At 39.1% G+C, this 25,701-nt stretch overlaps 2 protein-coding genes across 2 annotated transcripts in view; both read right to left on the bottom strand.

Moving 5' to 3' along the window:
• LOC135476257 (uncharacterized) overlaps positions 1-17,458 on the bottom strand; it is a 57,573-nt gene extending 40,115 nt beyond the window's left edge. Inside the window, exons 1-14 of the mRNA XM_064756267.1 lie at positions 17,380-17,458; positions 12,542-12,790; positions 11,548-11,676; positions 9,554-9,679; positions 8,633-8,755; positions 8,250-8,372; positions 7,526-7,774; positions 6,858-6,986; positions 5,432-5,554; positions 3,070-3,195; positions 2,462-2,577; positions 1,893-1,951; positions 1,249-1,430; positions 431-518 (exon numbers count right to left, since the gene is read on the bottom strand). Of these exons, the coding sequence (XP_064612337.1) occupies positions 431-518; positions 1,249-1,430; positions 1,893-1,951; positions 2,462-2,577; positions 3,070-3,195; positions 5,432-5,554; positions 6,858-6,986; positions 7,526-7,774; positions 8,250-8,372; positions 8,633-8,755; positions 9,554-9,679; positions 11,548-11,676; positions 12,542-12,790; positions 17,380-17,458 (1,901 nt within the window). The remainder of the gene's footprint in view (positions 1-430; positions 519-1,248; positions 1,431-1,892; positions 1,952-2,461; positions 2,578-3,069; positions 3,196-5,431; positions 5,555-6,857; positions 6,987-7,525; positions 7,775-8,249; positions 8,373-8,632; positions 8,756-9,553; positions 9,680-11,547; positions 11,677-12,541; positions 12,791-17,379) is intronic.
• Positions 17,459-18,494: 1,036 nt separating this feature from the next.
• On the bottom strand, positions 18,495-23,816 carry LOC135476173 (fibulin-5-like; the record flags this gene model as incomplete). The annotated part of the gene is made up of 5 exons (XM_064756146.1): positions 18,495-18,661; positions 21,648-21,785; positions 22,605-22,730; positions 23,103-23,216; positions 23,654-23,816. Coding segments are annotated over 5 exons (708 nt in total), but the record flags the coding sequence as incomplete, so codon positions are not given.
• Positions 23,817-25,701: the final 1,885 nt, after the last annotated feature.

The following is a 25,701-nucleotide window of genomic DNA, read 5'->3' as shown; positions in this document are numbered from 1 at the left end:
GGAGATGTATGGGCAAAATCTGAATACATGGAAAGCGCTGTTATGCAAAGTCCTAAATGGACACAATTATGAAAAAATGCTTCACTGAAATTGGCACAGTAGCTTGAGAGAAGTTGTGTGGACAAAATTGTGCCTACAGACAGACAGACAGACAGGCTGATTCCAGTATACCCCCCAACAAACTTCGTTGGGATGGGGGGGGGGGGGTGTAATAATATGATAAATGATAGATAGAATTTATATCCACAATATTAATTTGCAACAAATGAATATGAAGCAGTATATAAATGTAATATCTCTGGTTCATTTTACAGCAGTGTATATTAGTTAGAATTTGGGATATATATTGCTATTACAAACTATTGGCATATCACTTACAAATAATAAGCAATGTAACTTTAACATAATGTGATTGAGGTTATCTACTTACACACATGATATTGTGGAATTCTCTGACAAGCATGTGTCTTCTGGACCACAAGGTAGCCAGTCACAGGTGACATTGGTACTCGTATCATCTGTGAAGAACGAGAACCAAAACAGAAATAAAAAAAAAAATAACTGCACAACAAAGTAAATCCTCTGGCCATAATTACTATTAAGGCACAAAACCTATTTCTCTGTCACGATCCTCTCTTTAAAGTTGGCTGATTTAACAGGTATCAGGGGATGGGTACTCCAGTTTCAACTACATTGAACACCAATCAAGTAAGAAAACAAAAATCTCAAAACGAAGAACATGAAATGTTATTGTTATTTGGGATTACACTTTTTGGTATGTCTGGGTTAAGCATAGATTGCCGGGCTGAAAAGCGTCTCAGCTCGAGACCACATAGTGTTTCCAGCATAGTGTTTTTCTAATATGAATTAAGAAATGCAAAGTTGGAGGTGCATGTACATGTACAGTTATAAATCGGCATAGACATTATGGCAGATATGCTTTACTCCTCAGGCTACATGACATGCAAACATAGTTGACACATGAGATTAGATAAAGCTATTTTATATACAAATTTATCTTAGATGACATAATTAAAGAACTGGCACTGGCAATTAAGTGCAGTCTATTACTTTGAGGTTGGAGGTTTGAGAAAGTTTCACCTTAGGAATCTGTGCTTTAATTACCCAGAAAATCTAATATTGTTTCCAAAAATCATGTTAAAAGAATACAAGCATTATGCAAGAAAATACAGTTATGCACCAATATAATGCAGTGTACTGTGGTGAAAACACAAAACATGTACTCACACTGTGTTCCATTGACACCTAGAATGACAGGTACACCCACAATGGTAGTGTTTGTCGTGTCCACCCTGATTACTACAGACATCACTGAAGCCTCATGTAAGGCCTGTCTGACGGATTCCATCCTCTGGGGGTTAACAGGCATGTTAAGGATGACATCATGCTGGACAATCAGGGAGCCGTTGCTGTGGTATAATACACAATAAAACAGATGTACGTCATATACTGTAAAAAACACAAACGTGTCTTCTAACATCAAATATCAATATGTACTGCCATAATAAATGATATGCTGGTACCCCTACATCCACCATGCCATGAAGTAGCAATGTCCTTCGGCAGTCAGGTGTCAATTTGTTGCCATATTGACATAAGTCAAAATCAGCATGTTTTGTTCGATGGTAAAATTGTCCTCTACATGTATATAGAAACATAATTTAAGCCATGTTGGTTTGGACAGCAATCAGAGCAGAAGAGAATTTCCCTCAACTGTGCTTTGTGTATATTGCTCTGAAGTGTTTTCAGTATAGAAAGTCAACTTTAAAATTATTCTGCAATCCATGATAAATTCGAGCTAAATGATAAAATCATGCATTGCTCTAAAAACCATTATCCAAGAGGGTTGTAAATAAAGCCATGAAACATACCTGATACTTCTAACAATGACTCCAGTGAAGCCAGGTACTGCTGCATAAATGACCTTTAACTGCAAAAGTATGCAAAAACATGTACACTGTATCTTTAAAACACCTTGACAGCATGGAGAATTTCCCTGAGTTTGCAGTTTTCATGAAATTAAATTCATTTTTATCATTAAATACACCTTAACATGTACATTAATTCCATAAAGCAGCGATCTGAGGATGGTCGTGGGGTTTCCCCAAGCTCTGCCTAGTTTCCTCTCACCATATTGCTGGCCCCTGTCATAGAAGTGAAATATTCCTGAGTAAGGCATAAAACACCCATAAAATAGATAAATAATTTCACTGAGAGAAATTTCAACAATAACCTTTATTTAATGTTTTTATATATCATATTTGCCATACGTGGGAAGGTCTGCCAGCAACCTCCAGCCTGGCTTTCCTCCAGGCTCTGTCTTATTTCCCCACTATAATGCTGGCTGCCATTGCATAAATGAAATATTTGTGAGTATGGCACAAAACACCAATCAAATGAAATATTTATCATATTTGTGAATCAATGCAAAATACATTACTGCCTGTTGAAGATGTGTCCTCAGGAGCTTGTAGGAATCAGATCCTTTGTTGTCCAAATCAGTGGTATAGTCCAGCCCCTCCAGTGTGATAATCACAGGTATATTGTACGCCACATCTGATAAAACATGGTAATGACTACTGTTAATAACTAAATGAATATGATCTTATGAACAAAAGTGTAGGAAACAAAGTTTTAACGAAATATTAAAAGCTCCTCAATGCTAAATCGGCAGATCAGCTGTCGTGAAAGCATCTGTTTAACCACGTGCCAGAGAGAACACATATATATGTATGTATGTCATCACACTGAAGCCATACCAAAATCAAACCAAATTAGAAATTTATTTGCTACTAGCTTTTACATTTAACACTTCAAAATTTATATGAAACACCATAACTTTGGCACCGGCTTTTTAATATTTTGCTCTAGGGTGAAACCAGTTTTATTTTGCGTTTCACTGGAATAGTCCACACTTCCTACAACTATGAAGATTTTTAAGTTTCATTTCTTTACCCTCCTCTGGCACTGAAATATTAATTCAGTCCATAGAACAACAACTTAAACTGGTCTGACCTACATGTAATCCACCTTAATAAGATTACTCACTGCGACATGTGACCTTATCCTCTCTGAGGATCTGTGTGGAGCTGCAGTAACACTGTGGTATCTGGTTCACCAGTTCACAGCCATATTCACATCCGCTTGTTCCATTACATGGGTCAGTAGCAAGATCTGTCAAAATGCAAAATATTCTTACTACATTTGTTTACACGCACTTATTTATCATTTATGTAATGCTAAAATGATATGTAAATGTAATATTTATGTTTGTTATTATCATTTCATTATTATATGGTTGAAAGCTTTGACCTTTGTAAATTGTCATTAAATACATAAACAAGCATTCAGGGGCCAATTCTACAAATTCAGCTTTGACTTCAGTAAAATTCTAAAATATGACTTTAGACCCTAAGTATTTTTGAGCCCTGTAAATCAAAAATTTGACCATCTTCCCCATGTTGTCTTAAGACACGTGGCAAATTTTCAACTTCAATTACCAAAATCCAAGCACAGTGGCAATGCTTTACATTTTAACTTACATCTCAAATGTTTTTGATAGATCGACCCCTGGAAGTATTGCTAACCCAAACCCATGTACATGTCTCACACCAGTCTGAGCTACTAGTTGTCAGCTAGGGGGTAGGAGCTACATGTACATGTCTCACACCAGGCTGAGCTACTAGTTGTCAGCTAGAGGGTAGGAGCTACATGTACATGTCTCACACCAGTCTGAGCTACTAGTTGTCAGCTAAACGGTAGCAGCTACATGTACATGTCTCACACCAGTCTGAGCTACTAGTTGTCAGCTAGAGGGTAGGAGCTACATGTACATGTACATGTCTCACACCAGTCTGAGCTACTAGTTGTCAGCTAGAGAGTAGGAGCTACATGTACATGTCTCACACCAGGCTGAGCTACTAGTTGTCAGCTAGAGGGTAGGAGCTACATGTACATGTACATGTCTCACACCAGTCTGAGCTACTAGTTGTCAGCTAGAGGGTAGGAGCTACATGTACATGTCTCACACCAGGCTGAGCTACTAGTTGTCAGCTAGAGGGTAGGTGCTACATGTACATGTCTCACAACAATTTGAGCCACTAGTTGTCAGCTAGAGGGTAGGAGCTATATGTACATGTCTCACAACAGTCTGAGCTACTAGTTGTCAGCTAGAGGGTAGGAGCTTCCTTTACATGTCTCACACCAGTCTGAGCTACTAGTTGTCAGCTAGAGGGTAGGAGCTACATGTACATGTCTCACACCAGTCTGAGCTACTAGTTGTCAGCTAGAGGGTAGGAGCTACATGTACATGTCTCACACCAGCATTAGCTACTAGTTGTCAGCTAAAGGGTAGGAGCTACATGTACATGTCTCACACCAGCCTGAGCTACTAGTTGTCAGCTAGAGGGTAGGAGCTATATGTACATGTCTCACACCAGTCTGAGCTACTAGTTGTCAGCTAGAGGGTAGGAGTTGCATGTACACGTCTCACACCAGTCTGAGCTACTAGCTGTCAGGTAGAGGGTAGGAGCTACATGTACATGTCTCACACCAGTCTGAGCTACTAGTTGTCAGCGAGAGGGTAGGAGCTACATGTACATGTCTTACACCAGTCTGAGCTACTAGTTGTCAGCTAGAGGGTAGGTGCTACATGTACATGTCTCACAACAATTTGAGCCACTAGTTGTCAGCTAGAGGGTAGGAGCTACATGTAGGCCCCTACATGTACATGCCTCACACCAGTCTGAGCTACTAGTTGTCAGCTAGAGGGTAGGAGCTACATGTACATAAATAGCAATCCAATCCTATCATGCTAACATGAAGTCATTTTCAAGTTGGAATGATCACTTCTTTCATAAAAACAGTTCAGAAAACAGTTGAGTCCAAAACAGGGCTAAAAGTACCATAGTTTTGTTGAAAATGGGCTAAATGGCCCAAAACTCGAGTCTGAACTACAGCTTGTATTGGTGAGGCCATGTATCAAGTTTTAAGTGAATAAAATGAAAAAATAAATCCACATAACGCATTACTGATGAACTGACAGTTCTAGTACCAGTAAAGGGATTATTAATAGTGAAGTTTGAGAACCATTTGTTTAGTTCTTTGAAAAGGTAAAAACAAAAAAAGAAGACAATTAACACACTTACATGACTTAATGTCTTATGGATTATATTTCATCTCTCACATAAAATATGCTCTATTTATCATCACCGAAAGAGATGGGTATTTTAGTCACTTAAAATAGTGATAAACAGGTAGACATAAGCACAGGCATGAACATGGAAATTATTAATAACTCTTAAATATTCAAAAGCAAAGAAGCAAACATCAAGCTCCCAAGCCAAGTTCCTAAAGGAACCTTGATCAAAGAAATAGACCTCAAAGAAATATATTAATACAGTATCTCTACCTTTCACACAGGTGAATCTATCCATGTCAGTAGTGAACCCCTGTTTACAGTTACATCTGTAACTACCTGCTGTATTGTCACACAGCTGTTCGCAGTCGTGACCCTGCTCACATTCATCAATGTCTGAAACACAAGTATTGTTGGAGAAAGTTACCTTTATTATAATACACTAGCCTCAATCAACATTCAGACACAGTATATATGTATGTGATTATCCTTTCTGCTACAAATAAAACTACTGGACTTCAAATTATTAGTGTATGTTTCAATAGTATTATGAAAATAAGTAAATAAAAATTGAGGGACTGTGGACAACTATTACAGGAGAGACCTTTGATAACACTAGACTGCATAGTTGTTGGGTGAGTGGCCATAATAGCAACCCTTTAAAGGTAAAGAAAGCACTAAAATAAAGTATAAGTATACATCAGATGAAAGACAATTAAAAACCTACCAGGAAAACAGTTATTATATGATGACAGCTTATCTTTTTTTAGAATTTTAAAAGTAAAAGGCTCTGAACATCAATTTCTACAGTGTTCTGTATAATGACTCAGAAGCTATCGGTGATGTAACATCCATGTTTTTTGCTTGAAATAGTTTGTTTCGCGGTCCATTTAGACAAGTGAATTTATACATCTGTATGCATATTCATTCTAAATTATGAAATCTAGCCTTAAGTGTGTGTTAATTGGCAAAATCCTGATGTGATGTCACCTGTCCAAAGCTAAAACTGCAGTTCACTAGGTTGAAAAAATTCTAAAAAATAAATCAAACTACTTTTATGGATAGTGTTTAATGGCCTCACATCTGACATATACTGCTTGTTAGTGTGTTCTGTGCCTTAAAGTACTATGACATGTTCCAAGAGAAATTAGGTGTTATTACAATGAAAGGACACCTATCCACATTCCTATTAGACATAATTGTTCAGAAGTATTAATGCTGAATGACATTATTTAACTCCTGGACCTGAAGAATCCTCAAAAACAGCATTTTCGGCTTTCCATAGAAATTACCTGGCATGACATGATATAATATGCCATATGTGACACTAAATCAGGCTGATATAATGTAGACTAATGGGAATAATGCTAGAATGATACATGGTGCAGTTTAATGTATCAACTGTGGTTGTGCATCAGCAAAAGGTGATGTAAATTAAGTGATCTTGTATGTGTAATGTCAGATCAAAAGTGGAAACCATTATTCTCTGAAACTCACAAAGTAGTGGTTATAGCATTGCAACACTATAGCACAAGGGAATAATGAACCATGGGTAATTAACAGACATTAACCACTTAATGATTCAACCTTCATGTACCTGCTTTGCTGCTTTTATCACAACAAAAAAGTTGTGTGAACACATCCAAATACTGTTTGGTACATGTATAATATTTGGATTTTGCCATGGAAGAATACAAACCTATACATATTGCTCTATTTTCAGTCACAGGCTTAAAACCTGCCCAACAGTCACAGCTATATCCTGGCACTGTGTTGACACAGGCTTGGGCACACTCGTTGTCTTTACTTGATGCACATTCGTCAATATCTAAAGAAACAAAACAAGTCGATATTGACAAACAATGTCATGTACCTAAATCAAATTTGAAATAAATCATAGAAAATGTTTGATTTATACTTGTTTGTCACCGTAACAATCATCATTAATAAAACATACTTTAAGTGACTTCACTGTGAACCCAGTTTCTACAATCATTAAACAATAACTACATTGAACAGACAGCCATGTTTCAGAAAAGGCTGAAAACAACTACTTGAAAAAAAAATGGCTCTCACTTGAGAACCTGTGTGCACTGAAATGGCTTTCTCATGGATTATTAATCTGGGTTCCATTTGTCAGTGTTCACAATCCTTGCATCATCAGAAGTTTTGCTTCATTCAATACATCATCAAGTCTGACATGTTCTTGTTTCATGTCAAAATATCTTGGAAGCTGATCGGACATAGTCTTGCTTTATGTTTAACAGCTAACAATCAGCATACCATAAACAGAATAATGATCACTATCCTGTAAGCCATTTCCATCCAGACGTCTCAGTAATGTAACTAGCCATAACTATACCTTACCTTCACAAGAATCACCTGACTTTTGGTACCCTGTGTTACAATCACATCTATAGGACCCCAGCAGTTCAGTGCAGGTCTCCAGGTTACCACAGATGTTTACAGTCGAACACTCCTGTATGTCCACATCACACTTGTCCCCTTTCCAGCCATCCTTACACACACAGCCAGATGTGTTGTTACATGAGAATGCTCCTGCCCCACACCCACACTCAGTGGCACAGTTCAATCCCCAGTGAAATGCATCACACACTGTAAAAGTAACAATAACATTTAATGTTACAATTATATTTCCATCAATTTCCATACACGCTGTGCTTTTTAAGATACTACCCGTAACTTTTTGTTTAATTCTGATTCTAATGCATAATAGGCCTACACTAAGCCAAGAATCTGGTAATTTACGGTATTTAATATCGCATCAAGAATGGAATATCCCACATGTTTTATTGTGTTGTACATATGTGTAAACACTGAGCTTTTGGAGATACCACTCCTAATATATTCTTTAACAATGATTTTAATACACATTGCACTAAGTCGCTAATTCAGTAAGTTATGACACCACTACTTAATATGTATATACACCGAAGTTCAATTTTTCCAGGTGACATGTGGTGTCTTTAATATTTGAAATTTAGCATCCAACTGCCATCAAAAAGTAAAAGAAGAAACTATTTAACAGTCAGTAACATGCAAGGCCATCAGTGTACAGTGATACATGTACCTTCACAGGTTTTTCCATCATTGGCTAGTTTATACCCCAGCTGACATCCACATGAGAAACTACCAACAGTGTTGTTACAGGACTGGCTACAGGGCATAGGATCTGCCATACACTCATCAATGTCTGTGGACAGACAGTCAGGCAAAATTAAAAATCATTTCACTTACATAGCCAGGGCATCTGTGGATCCAAAGCATCCAACAAGTAAAGAGCAGACAGCTAATATGGTTTCACTTATTTAAAAATTATGAAAAAATTACAATATTGAAAATCCAAACTTTTGGATACATAATAAGACATGTCTCATCATCATGAGTTTAATAATTTACTTCGTCCACTAAAGTTTGCCATATTATATAATGAGGAAACCACAAGTGTCTAACCTTCACAATGGGAGGTATTAACAAGGTTGTAGCCAGAGAAACACACACATTTCGGCTCCTGGTTTTCCACAGTACATGCATGGTCACAGTATGTGATGTTTCGCTTTTCACACAGCTTATCATCTGAAATTATTAGCAAAGATAAGAAATAAGCATTCTGACACTTCTGTTAGTGTGCTTAAATTGTTAACAAGAGTTCAGGTGAACACTATATATGCCCCAACAAATGCCTTTGTTTGAAATGTATAAAAGAATACCAGCAGCATTATGGTGAGTATAACCCCTGAGGGGAATCTTCATCGCAAGCAGAAAAAGCTGTCCACCTCAAATCCAAACTTTATGCAGAAAACAGTTGAAGTTGTAGCCCAGGCACAAAATCATATCTATTAATATAGTATACATGTACATATGGAAATGGCAATCTGGCAACCATGACAACTGTGAAAATGGACAAATGTATGTCGCAACCAATTGTCATCTATGTATGTATGTATCCAAAATTAAACCTCTATGCACAAAGGTGCTGGAGTGATAGCCCGGACACGAATACGGACGAACGGACAGATGGATAGATGGACAGACCCTAATGACTGGGCATATAAAAATTGTCATATGATTCAGAGTGAGACATATAGGCAAAAACTTTTGGTTCACAAAGCATATCCACAATATTACCCATATGAATATGAAAATATTTTGTGACGACAGATGGTAAAAAGCCAACTATGAACTCTTTACAAACAGACTAATACATGTACAGCAGTATATATGGGAAGGAAACAAAAACAAAACTGTTAACAGACAGAAAATAGATTAACACAAAAAATACATAAATAATTTGCTTTAAACATAATTTGCCTGGAATTTTGCAGGCACTTTTACTGTGCCAATGCAACGCATCAAGAGAAAAGGTGTATTTACCGTCAAAACATGTAATGCGGTCGTCTTCTAGCACATAGCCTGGTAAGCATTCACAATTATAGCCTCCGATAGAATTCTCACACTCTTGTTGGCACACATGAGTTCCTTCAACACATTCATCTATATCTACAAAGAAAGAATTTTACCTCACAAACTTTAACATGCTTAAGTAGATGCCAACAATATACTTATTCAGAAAAAACTGGAGGATATAAAAGAATTCATGAAAAATTGGAATTTTGCAGGCACTTCACAGTTTGTAATTGATCTAGCTAGTATGACTATATCACTTACTTAAAATAAAATTATTTGGTGTTTACAATATATATTCAATTGACATTTGCGTGTAATTTATACTATTATATTAACTGCAAACAAGACCTGTACCTGTAGCTATAAAGTACAATCATTTCAGGTAATCTGATTCTCTTCTACTCCTGTTCACCTACACAAGCTGACCCAGTTCTCCTGTATCCCTGCCTAAACAACACTCACTTACACAAGCTGACCCAGTTCTCCTGCATCCCTGCCTAAACACTACTCACTTATAAAAGCTGACCCAATTTCCCTGTATCCCTGCCTAAACACTACTCACTTACACAAGCTGACCCAGTTCTCCTGTATCCCTGACTAAACACCACTCACTTATAAAAGCTGACCCAATTTCCCTGTATCCCTGACTAAACACTACTCATACAAGCTGACCCAGTTCTCCTGTATCCCTGCCTAAACACCACTCACTTACAAAAGCTGACCCAATTTCCCTGTATCCCTGACTAAACACTACTCACTTACACAAGCTGACCCAATTAATCTGTATCCCTGCCTAAACAACACTCACCTACACAAGCTGACCCAATTTCCCTGTATCCCTGGCTAAACAACACTTACCTACACAAGCTGATCCAATCCTCCTGTATCCCTGACTAAACACCACTCACCTACACAAGCTGACCCAATTGCCCTGTATCCCTGGCTAAACACAACTCACCTACACAGGCTGACCCAATTTCCCTGTGTCCCTGACAAAACACCACTCACTTACACAAGCTGACCCAATTTCCCTGTATCCCTGACTAAACACAAATCACCTACACAGGCTGACCCAATTTCCCTGTATCCTTGCCTTAACACCACTCACTTACACAAGCTGACCCAATTTCCCTGAGTCCCTGACTAAACACCACTCACTTACACAAGCTGATCCAATTCCCCTGTATCCCTGACTGAACACCACTCACTTACACAAGCTGATCCAATTTTTCTATATCCCTGCCTGAACAACACTCACCTACACAAGCTGATCCAATTTTCCTGTATCCCTGACTAAACACCACTCACCTACACAAGCTGATCCAATTTTTCTATATCCCTGCCTGAACAAAACTCACCTACACAAGCTGATCCAATTTCCCTGTATCCCTGACTAAACGCCACTCACCTATACATGTTCATCTAATTCTCCTGTGTCCCTGCCTAAACAACACTCACCTAGACAGTCTGATCCAATTCTTCTGTACCCCAACTTTAAACACCACTCATGTACACAACCTGATCCAGTTCTCCTGATCCCATTCCCCTGTATCCCTCCTTATAAATACCAATCACCTACATGTATGCAAGCTCATCCAATTTTCCTGAACCCATTCCCCTGTATCCCTGCTTATAAACACCACTCACCTACAAAAGCTGATCCAATTTTCTGGTATCCCAGCTTCTTATAAACACCTCTCATGTACACAACCTGATCCAGTTCTCCTGATCCCATTCCCCTGTATCCCTCCTTATAAATACCAATCACCTACATGTATGCAAGCTCATCCAATTTTCCTGAACCCATTCCCCTGTATCCCTGCTTATAAACACCACTCACCTACACAGTCTGATCCAATTTTCTGGTATCCCAGCTTCTTATAAACACCTCTCATGTACACAACCTGATCCAGTTCTCCTGATCCCATTCCCCTGTATCCCTCCTTATAAATACCACTCACCTACACAAGCTGATCCAATTCTCCTGTATCCCTGTCTGCAATCACAGGAATAATTGCCCTGGACATTTACACAGTTTGTAGATACCACATCACAGTCATTAAGCGACAATTCTGAGCACTCGTCAACATCTGAAACAGTAACGAGCAGTGTAAGTATCGATGTAAATGTCCTGAGACTATAAACAGAAATACAAGACATACTGAACAATAAATTAGTCAATAAGGTAGTAATTAAGGAGACTATTGCTTTGACAAAATCATCAACAAATTTGAGCTCTGAAATATGTAGTGCATGCTCTAGTTTGCACACTGAAGGAATCTTGTTTTATCTTAACAGTTTACTTCCATAATTTCTGGGAAGGTCATACTTTGTGCCCCTACCTGTACAACACATATAAGTCTTCAAAAGTTATACTTTACTGGTCAAATTAGTAGAAGATTTAGGGTAAATGAAAACTTGGAGATGTGGAGCTGGCTTTGTTTCAGCTTTCAAGTTTGAAAGTGAAAGTAAACAGTTGACTTGAATAATCCTTGACATATTACAAATATGTTAATTATGGCACCTTGACTGAGAAATGTTGCCAGCTTTATGTGTGAAAAAAAAAGAAAAAAGATGTCAGAGATCACAGGGTGTTGAAGGATCTATCTCAAAAGACAGGACTTGTGTTACATGATGGAATGCCTACTAAGTCAGGGGGATTGTAGTAAATGTAAATTCTAGTAAATGGTGGTGGTTTTCTCCAGGCTCTACCTGGTGTCCCATCCTCAAAAACCTGGCCTACACTATGCTGGTAAAAGTTAGTTCAACACCAACAACGCCACACCCCCCTCCCCTCACTCCCTCACCCCAAAATGTTTGACAACTAAGCCAACCATGACCCTTAATGTGCATGTATATGCCAAATATGCTTCAGAAGTATATATGTACCATCTGTATATATCTTGTATACACAGGTCACATGTACACAAATCCATATCAAGCATATAAACCAACCTGTGCACTGACTGTTCTCTGATAGTTGATAGCCTGATTGACATTCACATCGGTAACTTCCAGGTGTGTTTACGCAGTCTTGGAAGCTACCACATTGTATGGTCAAACACTCGTCTGTGTCATTCTCACAGCTGGCTCCAGTGAATCCAGTCTTGCAGATGCAGCCTGTACGTGGCGAGCAACGTTCTGAGTTATCCCCACAGTTGCACTCGTTCACACAATTGTCTCCCCAGTGAAAGCTATCGCACTCTGTTAAAAGGAAAGAAAGTCCATTTTGATGTGAACAGACTCAGTCCTCTATATTTCATCTAAAATTTAGTATTTTTCAACTGACATGTCTATGCTTGCTTCTTGATTAATTCAGTCACTTTACCGAATGACTCAAGAGTTACCAGGAATACTTGGCATGAAACTGGCATCAAAATTTCATTTGCTTATGAAAGTAGATTTCTACAGGCCATATTAACATTATAATTAATGAGTAATCTTGGCAGATGACAAATCTAAGTTCCATTCCTGCTGTTGTTTGTACATTATATATTAATTTATACTTTCAAGTGTACATGCATGTATGACTATTAAAAAGATTAATGATAATTTCTGTTAGTAAAGTTAATATTAAGTAAATGTATCAACAATATCAACATACAAAATCTGTACCTGGAAGAAATAGAAGTATAAAGAGGCAGATTAAAGACACAATATGCCACAATGTTATAAAACCACATTGAGGGTATTTTTTTTTAATCAGGCTTCATGATAGTGAATCCAATTTTTTCTTTTGGCCTAATGATTTGCTACACACTAACAATGGGTAATGTGTACAATCAAATGTGTGTGCAGATGGCAGTCAGGAAACCGGAGTGCCTGGGGTAAACCATGCATCAACAGATAGTATTAAGCATGTTACTAATAAACTTTCTCACAAGTGATATGCAGAAAATGTACACCATGTCGGATTTCTGTAACACGTTAATTATACTGTGCAAATGATCACACAAGCGTCGCTGACCACCTAACACCGAGATCCCACAACAGAGAGAGCAGCAGACTGTAAAACTTCCCAGCCCCAAACTGGGTTTGAATCCACACCTTACGTGTCCTAGTGATTAGCTGACACATGTCACCAGGCACATGATTTTATGCCTGCTGAAAATTGTTGTACATAACTACTTGATAAACTGTGCTAGCATGACCTATGACAACAAAACACATTTTGTTTGGTTGCCATCTTGGGCACGAATCGCTTTATTGTATCACTGCGCGTATACAGCAGTGATTTAACCCAGAACATCACATCTTCTCACACGTGGCTTAGAACCACAATACAGTGTGTTACATAACAATGTTGCCCAATGAACTCTCAACATAAAATAAACATAAAACTAAACTGCAGATCAAGGAACTTCACAAATGTCACTAGAAATCAAAGTCAAATGTTCATCAACTTAATTGGTAGTCAGGAAATAGTTAAGAAGTTCAACAAGTTATCAATTACAGTTCTAATGAAAAGCACAACCTACCCTAGCTTGGTGTTCACAGGGGATTATTCTGCCCCTAGCACAGTGATCATAAATCTAACCTGTCTGGTGGTTTTCTCTGTCTCAATGGGTAGTGTCTCTCCGTTTCATGGCGAGACACATTAGCTGCCATAGGATCAAGGATAGATTTAACTACATGGTTCGGTACAGTCAGTTCGGATGGTACTGCTTTAGGAGAACTGTCCTGCAACGAATCGCTATAGGTTGGCACAATTACTGGATCATCTGCTGGCAGACGCAGAGTAACAGGTAACTTGGTACTGCGTATCTACTCTACATGGCGTTTCCAAGTCATGTTATCTACTATAACAGAACAGTTCACCAGCCCAAGCCTTTCCTGAATCATGCCAGTGATCCATTTCTGGTTTCCATGATAATCACGAACAAGCACTGTCTCTCCCACAGAGAATTCGCACATTTTATTGTCCTGCAGAAGGGACTGCTGGAACGCTTTATCATTCACATGTTTCCTCATGTCAGGTTTTAATACAACCTATTACGGAGTCATAGTATGAGGCCTATTTCCATACGAAAGAAGGATTTTTGCCAACTTGACATTCACTGTTTCTTCCTCCCCTTTCAAGGCATGAAAAGACTGCTTCAACGTCTGAATGAACCTTTCAACCAATCCGTTTGTAGCTGGATGGTACAGAGCAGACCGAATATGGCGGATGCCATTCTGTTTCATGAAGTCAGCAAATTTGGATGCAATGAACTGTGGACCATTATCAGAAAGTAGCTGTTCTGGTGCACCATTCCGTGTGAAAATATCACAAAGTGTCTCAATAGTCCGCTGTGCTGTTGTGGATGACATGAATATCACCTCTGGCCACTTTGAGTGTGCATCAGCCACAACAAGAAACATTGTCCCTAGAAATGGACCTGCAATGTCAACATTGACATTGCTGCCATGGACCCGATGGCCACTCCCATGGATGCAGTGGGACTGACTGTTCCATTTTCCAATGGAATTGACATCCCAAACACTGCTTAGCAGTTTTCTCAATGTCAGAGTCAATACCATGCCACCAAACATAACTATGAGCCACTGCTTTTAACTTAACGACACCTGGGTAACCATCATGTAGTTCCTGAAAAACATGGGAAGGTAGAAGCAACGGCAAAAATCACTCGGATACCCCATAACAAGCAGCCATTATACACCGACAGTTCATCTCACCGCCTGTAGTAAGTCAAAATGTCCTTACCATCTGATGTTCACTCTGTAGTCACGAATTCTAGCACACTTGCTAAGGTACTGTCATGCCTAGTGTCACGTTTGACGTCAGTACAGGTAACAGGATGTTGCTGGGTTTGGGATATGTGGAACATGTCTGCTGAATCAACATCCCCTTCATCAGTCGGTTGGCTAACCGCTAATGGTAAATGCGAAAGCGAGTCTGCATTACAGTCTTGGGCAGTACTATTGTACTCAATTTGGTAATCGTGACCTGCCAGAAACAGTGCATAACGATGAAGGCGAGTAGCGGTCATAACCGGGATCTTCTTTGGATACAGGATCGACAACATGGGTTGGTGGTCAGTAACAAGAGTAAACTTCCGACCATATACATACTGATGGAAATGTTTCACACCCCATATAAGGCCTAAGGCTTCCTTGTCTATCTGCAAATAGTTCCGCTCAGATTTGGTCAGAGAGAGAGACACACAAACGCAACTGGTCTCTCGGTTCCGTCTTCCATGACATATGATAACACAATTCCCAATCCATAGGCTGACTTGTCACTGGCTAAGCGAAGTGGTTTATGTGGATCATGATGTGTCAGAACCATTTGTGACGAAATCAACTTCTTCACTTTTACAAATGATTTATCACAAGCATCTGACCATTTCCATTTCTTACGCTTTTTCAGGAGGTCATGAAGTGGGTGAAGCAATGTACACAAATTTGGCAAGGATCTGTGGTAGTAGTTCACCAGTCCAAGAAACGATTGTAACTGTGACATGTCAAGTGGGCGTTCCACTTCTACCATGGCCCTTACTTTTTGGGTTGTCTTCCCTATACTGTCAGCAGGTTATTGTAGATTTCAAGAATTCACATTTACCTCGGTCAATGCAAAGTTGATTGTCTTTCAGACGTTGTAAAACCATTTCTACAATGTCCAAGTTCTTATGTTCAGAATCACCTGCCATGATAATGTCGTCCAAAAGGGCTTGGGCAGATGCAATGCCAAACACTAATCTGTTGTACTGGTATAAGCCTAAGCGAGTGTTAATAATAAGGTATTTCTTACACTCATCATCAATCTCCACATAGAGATATGCTAGGCATAAGTCTATCTTTGAAAAAACTTTACCTTTTGACAGTTTAGTGAGAGTTTCTTCAATTGTTGGAAGTGGATATTTATCAACTTTCAGTTGTGGACTGATTGACACCTTAAAGCCACCTCAAATTCTTACAGAGCCATTGCGTTTAACAACGGGCACAATGGGAGAGGCCCACTGAACTTTACTAATAATTTTAGAGTCTTACAGATGTTTAAGTTCAGTATCAATCTTAGGTTTGAAAGCAAATGGTGTTTGCCTAGCCTTATGAAAAACTGGTTTACTGTCATCCTTTAACACAATTTTGCCTTTAGTGTTAGGCAGACATTCTATCTCGTCAGCGAACAAATATGAGAAATCATCACACATGTTTCTCAGTTTTTCCTGAGCAGGTTTTTGTGGAGGATTAACTGTCTGGTTAATTACAGACTTCATAGCTTTCCAGTCAAGCTATCAGCCAGTCTCGGCCAAATAGTGCTGGCCCACTAGTGTTTATTACATACAAGTCTAAGTTACATGTTTTACCAACGCACTCTACAGATGCATTTAATTTCCCTTCTGGCTAAATCTCTTCACCAGTGTACGTTCTGAAGACTGCTGAGAACGATTTTAGTTTCAGATGCTCATACAGTCTCTTGTATTCAGCCAAAGATATAACTGATACTGCAGTATCAATGTCCAATTTAATTCCGGACACCTTTGGATACACCCAGATGACCTGGTTAGCTTTGTCAACCTTACTGATGCACAAACTGGCAATTACAGAGTCATCTAAGTCACTGTCAGAATCTCTGTTAACAACTTTAACAGATCCTGTTGATTTACTTTTGTTCTTGCGCTTATTCCGACAGTATTTTGCCATGTGCCTATTTCTGTGGCACGCATGACATTCCTGATCTCGAAACTAACATTTATCAGGGTCATGTTTTCGTCCATATCGGAAGCAATTTTCCCTGGTCTGGTTGTTTAAGGTAGCTGAACTTTTATCAAGTTTCCTTTCTGACATCTCACGTTTAGGCTTGGGATTAAACTTGTGTACTTCACTGGCCTCATTTCGCATCTCTGAAACATCCTGGGCAGCGGCCTCCATAGCTATGTCGACAGCTTTTTTAAATGTTAGCTCACGCTCAGAAAAGAGGTGTTTCTGAATGTTAGCATGTTAGCCAGTGGCATCTGGCTCAGGCTATCACCAATCTCACAGTGTTGTGAAAGTTTAAATATTTCAGCAACATAATCAGAAATTGACTCACTATCAAGCTGTTTGCGTTTCTGAAGTCTGCAATGCTGCAAAACAGCACTAGGCTGCGGACTGAGATGTTCCCCTAAAAGTTTCACCAGTTGTCGGAAGGATTTCGTGGCTGGTTTGTCTGGTACATACGCACTACTTAAAAGCATATATATCTTGCTTCCAATTACGCTTAGAAGAGCTGGGACTTTCTTTTCATTAGAAATTTCATTTACAATGAAATACTGCTCCAGTCTCTCAGTGTAGGATTCCCAGACATCATCACATTCATTAAATGGTTCAATGTGACCGATATGTCCTGACATTTCAGCAAAATTTTATGATGAAAGTTCACAGCTTACAGAAAGTTCACACAGCTCTAGTGTTGTGGTTGTGTGTAATGCATGTGGTCACGCTGTCAAATACATTTCAGGCTGTCCCAGTCGTGTCGCCCTGTCTGCTTTAACAGAGTTTGAGTTCATCCATTTCCTAAGGACATCCCATCCTCATCGCCAATTTGTGGTATATAACTACTTGATAAACTGTGCTAGCTTGAGCTATAACAACAGAACACATTTTGTTGGGTTGTCATCTTGGGCGTGAACTGCTGTATTGTATCACTGCGCACATATACAGTGGTGTGCCGGCAGTGATTTAACCCAGAACATCACAAAAATTGGGTTAACAGCTACATGACATAGTAACTCCTGTTTTTCTGAATGGTATTACCTACCAGAGTAGTTAGTGACAATAAGATAAAAAGTGATTAAAATAATTATCGAATAGCAAAAATAAATAGATAAATGCACAAAGCAAAACAGTAACAATTTCAAGCCAGGGCTTACTGCATGAATACATTTATATGTAGCTTTCCCAATGTTGGATTGAGTGATAATGGAATTTAATTCACTGAACAGTTATTTAATTCCATTACAAACAGATAACACTTACCTTCACAATTCAATCGATCTGACAGCAACTTGTAACCTGTTAAACAGGAACAAGTAAAGCTGCCATCTGTGTTTGTACACAGACCTGTACATGGATTTTCCTGGCATTCATCTATATCTGAAAAAAAATTCACATATATGGTTATGTATCAGGTGTGTTAATTGGCTTGATATGCCTAGAGATATATCTATATATCATACCAAAAACACTTCAAGATATAGGCAAGCAAAGCAACATAATTAAAAGATTACCACTGTACTCAGCTCAGTATATGGCTACATGGTAATGGCTACATTGCATGTTGCATATTTTGCATGATTTCAAGCTTTCTGTTAGACAGATGTTGTGAGATTCAGTTTGTGTGGAAGGTAGGGTGAAATATCATACTGGGAAAATACAAATTTCAGAACCAACAGTATCATTTTGTGATATCTGTTTGCCTCTATAATGCCTCAAATTTCGATCTTTTACCATAGTCAGATGAATAACTATAGATACCGATACTTATTTTCCCCGATTCTGAGGGATCTGTATTGATCTTGGAAAGTTATTTTGGGGTCTGTTTGGAACACACATGTACATGTAAATACGATAAATTCTATTTATTTGATTGGTGTTTTACGCCGTCCTCATGATGAATTCTAATGCGGTAGTGTTAGCAAAGGTACAGATTAATAATAGAGCAAAGTATAGCTCTGACGGGCCTAGGATAATGGCCCTGATGCCAACAATGCTACCTGTCACATAACCGTACCTGCTTTAAGCGCTGACAGCTGTCCGTCACACATCGATGATAGGGCAGATGAAAAGTGTCTGTCCGCACTCGTAGTTGATCGAAATGCTCATCTCAGCCAGATGTCCCCTCTTCCCATCGCTAGTAAATCCAACTGAGTCGAAAACTACATGGCCATCTCTGCTAGGCACATAACACAACTAACATGTTCATCTTGCAAGTTCTCGATAATTTGCGTTACCTCGCGAGAAAATCAATCGGCTCTGTTGGATTTACAAGCAACGGGTAGAGGGGACATCTTGCTGTGATGAGCATTTTGGTCATATACGAGTACAGACAGAGACTTTTTCTCCACCCCAACATCGATGTGTGACGGACAGCGCGTAAAGCAGGCACGGCTATATGACAGTTAGCATTATTGGCATCGGTGACGCTAGCCGTTAGGATGAAGAGACGGCCCGTCAGAGTTAACCAAAGTAGAGCTAACAATACAGTCGTGTCTGTAGATGCACTAACTAACGCTTTGTCTTTGCTGCCTCTTTCTAGTGGATCATAATTCTGTTTCACATAAAAGGCTACCTTGATGCATGCATCATTTCGCATAATAAATAAACAGCATACGTAGATTCTCACTAATAACCATTCAACCAAAAATGTTCCTTCTGCTCCATCTTCAACGTACTCTTCTACAGAAGAGTCCACAGAAACGGGGGTAACTTATATCCATTTATCTGGCACCATTGAAAATTTTTGACTGCTTCTCTGTTTCCAAGAACTCTGAAAATAGATATGGCTTCGTCCCGACCTTTTTTTAAAATGTAAACCGGTACCTCCTTAGTTCCTTGGAGGTTTCTGTTACGTCGATTGTGGTTGATGGCTTGTATACCTGGTCCCGAGACCATGAAGCAATCTTAGACTTAGACCTAAGTCAAAATTTTAAATCACTTTAAAATTGTTATTGCTAATGTAACGAGGTCAAAATAACGTAAAATTTGGTCATGTTATTACACAACAAATTGCAGCTAATTAAAATAAAGGAAAGGACCATACCAAATTGTAGCGTGTAGGCCTGAGCAGTCCCATTACATGTAGCTATGCCGATAGGCCCCCATTAACAGGTAGGCCCTATATGATTAGGGTAAGCTACCATAGGTCTAATTTTCCTCAACTATCAAGCCGGAAATGAATTAGGCTGCATGCTGTATAGTGACGTCAACAGTGACAACTGTCAAAACAACTTTGTTGGGGGAGAGCCCAAATTGGGGTGCGCTATGCTGGTGCCGTGTTCCTCGTAAGCTGGTGGCGCATTTCCTGTATGTTCATTGATGACGTCATTTTCGAATATTACCGATTATATATGGCGGGAAAATATGCACCAATAGAGTGGTTATTACGAAATGTAACATTTGAGTCCAAAATGATTTATTTATTTATTTGATTGGTGATTTCGCCGTACTTAAAAATATTTCACTTTAACGGCGGCGGACAGTAGTATGGTGGGTGGAAACCCGTCAGAGCCCGGGGAGAAACCCACGACCAGGTTTTGGCAGAACTTCCCACATACGACCGGACAGGAAGACAGAATGATGTGGACTTTAACTCACAACGATCGCATTGGTGAGACGTCCTCAAGTTATTGCTCCGTGCAGGCACCCTAACCACTCGGCCACGGAGCTCACCCCCCACCCCACCCCCCGTCAAAAATAATTTTTTTTTTCTAGTTTATTTTTTCATTTTCCATCAATAAATCTCTTCATTTTTTAGTACAAATACTCATCTCTTCTTTAAACCCAAATTTAAAACCTTGTCACATGCTTGATATTTGGTACTAGGAGTTGAAATTTTAACCCATTTATATTGTTAGATAACATTTGCCTAGGTGGTCCAAACATGAATTTCTAGAACCCAAAAATAGGCTTTAAAATCATATTTTATATTTGATTTTAGCCAGAAATGGCTGGAATCGTTCCTAGAACCTGTGGACCAAATGGAATCATCTACTCTGTGGCAGAGTAGTACACAGTTCATTGGTATACATGTAGGCTGTGTAGGTCAACTAGGTGACTAGGTGCCTAAAACTTCACAACAGAGGGTCTTTAAATTTCATTATAATATCTGAAACACATGCTGCAGTCCAATGCACATACACAGTCCAATGGTGTATAGGCTTTACACCGACAGTGCCAAGCTTGTCATCAATACCAATGGATGATAGCTATGCACCTGTATATTTCTGAAAGATTCGTGAAACTTCTCTAAAGACCCCATTTACGTATTGGGACATGCACGCTCGTTAACGTATCGCAGACTGTTAATGCACGAAGTACATGTAGTAGTACAGTAGGGTAGGCTATAAAACAAGACACCTACCGCTACACGATCCATTAGGGTTCACTGTCTGGCCAGCTTTGCAAAAACATTCGGCTTGATTATTGAGGCTGTTCACTCGACAGGCATACGCACATGTGCTCGTCTGATTTAACGCCACACAGGGGTCCTGATCCTGATCTAAAAAATATAAGAATTATACAATTCAACATAAAACCACTTGCACCACCAGAGTTGGATTTATTCACTGCCCTTAAGCAAGCAACCGACCGACAACCTCACTCAAAATCACACGGAAGCAGTGAGGGAGAGGGATCCGAGGCCACAACCTCATTGTTCATTAGCTGGCCAGCTTCGACACTTTACACCAAGGCCCAAAAAAAAATATATAGACCATACCAGTCACTACATCGTGAACTATAACCATTGATACCAAAACTACCATAATGATGGCTGCTGTCGTCTCAGTGAAATATACTCGAGTACGGGCAGCGTGAAACATCAATCTAATAAATAAAAAAATACTGCCATAAACTAAGAAGAGTTGTTGAAGATTTAAAGAAGACGAACTTTAAAGTTTAATTAATTTAATGGGCTTTTTGACATAAAGATTTATTTATTTATTTGAATGGTGTTTTACGCCATACTTTGACATAACGGTAATATTATCGTATTTATACAATCAATACAGGCCTATAGGATTGTGTTATATTTGTGTTATCTATAGGATTGTGTTTTAACACATGAGTACTATAGGTTACCAGTTTGCCGACAAACTGTCAACACAGTAGCAGGAATGAACCAAAAGACTATACAGCTTAGGCCCGTGTTACTTCAGGCAGAAAATGTTCCAGCAGAGTACAAATATTGCTTTAATGTAAAGTTTCTGTGCCCAATGCGGCTTTATACTTGAATGGTGAACCTGGCTGTCGCAGTACACAAGAACATTCTTGAGGAAAAAATAAAAGTACATAAAGTTGTAATAACTGATGTCCATACCTTTATTACACGTCTTGCCATCTGAAGTTAACGAAAATCCCTGTGCACACCCACAACTGAAACTCCCAGCGTCATTGATGCACATTTGTTCACATCCACCATTGCCTGCTACACATTCGTCGACATCTGTACAGGAGAAATTAGTTCATGTATGCACGTATAGCTCGCATGCACATAAAGTGAAATAAACATATAGGGCGAAGTAAAAGAAAATATTTAATATAGACAGGTATGTAACGCACTGAGATATAAATGCTAGAATGGTAATGTTTGCATACTTAGTTTACGTTAGAATGTAACCATATATGTTTCGATTTCGGTCAAAAATGTAATTTGCCCATTTCTAGTGCGGTTTCCTCCATTCATGAAACTATGCTATTGTTTCTTTTTTCACCAGTTGTAGCCTTAACATAATCTGCCCCGCTTTGAATTGAGAGATTAATTTCATGATATTGTATCTGTGTGTTCTTAGAAATATGGTGTATGCAAAATATTTACCTAAACAAGTCTGTTGGGCTACACGATAGCCCGCGTCGCATGTGCAGTAGTAACTGCCCTCAGTGTTGAAGCAGTTGTGATCACACGGGTTTGACGCAGAGCATTCATCAATATCTGAACCAATATCAAGAAAAAACAACACAATTCAATATTACATATACATTCGGCAAGAAAGTTAGAAGGCCTTTTATAATTGTGAGTAGATGTAAAATAGTATTAAGCGTATGCATTATTATATGTAAATTTCGGGTTATTTCGACCCTGAAAATGTCGACATTAGAAGCAAAAAGAGGTTTGATATGCAAAGAAAGCGTATATAATTAATCTATACATGTAGCACGCCACACTTTAGTTAAGTCCTTTGACTTAGGCTGCAATTTCCCACCTCTTGAAATATATTTAGCCAATATTAACCACTGCTCTTTGCCATTACCTGCGTGTACCTTACGAAGGGCAGATGAGTCCTTAAACAAACAATGTATAAACTTCAGATATGTTTTGTTAGAATAAAGTGAAACGGTAGAGTTAAACCCCTGTAGCGGTCAGATTACCCAGGCATTTGTTTTCGGACAGAGCCAGTCCTGTGGGGCAGTCAGTGCAGTTGTATCCCCTCTGTAAGCGTATTTCCTGCTCGGGGTCCAGATCTGTGCAGTTAGTTCCTTGGGGACACGGGTTTTCAATACAGGTGTCGTAATCTGCCTCACAGTCCTCGTCCTATAAACACAAAATATTTATCTTCAGGAAACACTGGTCAGTTATTTCTGACACAAATCGGGACACCTACCTCGTTATTCCAGTGAAACTTCTTCAAAACACGTGGGGCCTCCGTGGCTCAGTCGGTTAGCGCGCTAGCGCAGCGCAATGACCCAGGAGTCTCTCACCAATGCGGTCGCTGTGAGTTCAAGTCCAGCTCATGCTGGCTTCCTCTCCGGTCGTACGTGGGAAGGTCTGTCAGCCACCTGCGGATGGTCGAGGGTTTCTCCCGGGCTCTGCCCGGTTTCCTCCCCCGTAATGTTGGCCGCCGTCGTATAAGTGAAATATTCTTGAGTACGGCGTAAAACACCAATCAAATAAATAAATAAATCAAAACACATCATTTTCAACAGATTTGTAAGTTTTAAGACATTTCCAGTTTCAGATTGCACAGAAATGTGGCCTAGACAGTATGGTGTTAGGCACCCAAGGCCCATTTCTGAATGCTGTGACTCATTCATAGTTTACAGGCCTATCATCTTTCTTGTAGCAAATACTTGGTCGTGTTTTCAAATACGTGAGTTTGTAAGAAAGCCTCGTCAAAGTTCCTGGACGAGAGTACGTCATGGGCCCATGCATGATCTCTAAATATGCAAACCGCTTTTGCAAAATCTGTCACCATACCAACATACAATTAAAAGTGCTTGACTGTGCACCAACCCATATTCATGTTCATAGGTACAAGAAGTTTGCCTCAACGAGATACATTGGCATTGTAAGCCAGCTAACAGAAAGCGCGAGTTTAATCAATGCAGCGATTCCACCTCAAACGGACGCTCATGGCAATGTTTATCTATTGCGTATATGTCCCTAAATATAACTGGTTCACTTAGATATAAATAGATATACTTGAATTGGCTTATTAAATGCACGAGATTCATAGATAAGACCTGACATTTGTGCACAGAATCATCAAAGGGTAAAATGTGCAATACATGACATTTCACTAAAAACAAGACGTGAATTATTGTGATACCTACGCCTATATTTCGTGAACAGATCGGTCAGAGAAATAGTTCATTAAGTCACTAGATTGAGAACAAACGATAGTTAATGGTACATTGTACCCAATCTTACCTGTCCAACCGGTGTTACATCTGCATGGGATCCTTCGGAACGTGAGAGTTTCATTAGACTCCTCATCTGACTCAACGATGGTTTCGTCGTCAAAATCACAATTTCCGTGTCCATTGCATCCACTGCACAGACGCACTTCCACATCCAGTGCGAGAGCCTCTGCGCCCTGATCATCCCGAGCTCCAATACTAATAGGGTAAATAAAAAAAGGCACGACATTTTAGAGGAACTGCAGCTGCAAGTCATCTGATTCAATATCTGTTGGTATACTATTTAGAAAAGTATGGGGGATATTCCAGATTATGTTGATATTTTAAACAATGAATGAAATGAACATTATGACGCATTGACGAATGGATTGTGTCTCCTGTTACAGCAAGAACAATAAATGAAAATAACAAACAAATTCATCAACCATAAAATTAGTACGTGGAGTACAATAACGGAAAACCAAAGCCACATGCCTAAAAAGATCGCATTCTCGATTGTATACTTTTAGATGAATAAGGAATAGAGTTAGGGGTTGTTCACGATGTGGTATGACAATCGTGCTTACTGTATACGCACTCTACATGACATACACGTGCTTGCATGTACGAGAATCCGTTTGGGATTCTTTTCGAAATTTGTGTAAAAAAAAACATGTCAGTCTGGTTCCACACATGTGACCGAAAAATTCCCTTGTGTTTCATCGTTTCCCCTCCATATCATATTTTTATAATTTGAAGAAAAAATGAAATAATTTGGAAGTCCACAGGGACTCTACACT

Source organism: Liolophura sinensis, chromosome 1 (assembly GCF_032854445.1).
Source record: "Liolophura sinensis isolate JHLJ2023 chromosome 1, CUHK_Ljap_v2, whole genome shotgun sequence".
In the NCBI taxonomy this organism is placed as follows: domain Eukaryota; kingdom Metazoa; phylum Mollusca; class Polyplacophora; order Chitonida; family Chitonidae; genus Liolophura; species Liolophura sinensis.
This window is presented reverse-complemented; position numbering and strand designations above follow the sequence as displayed.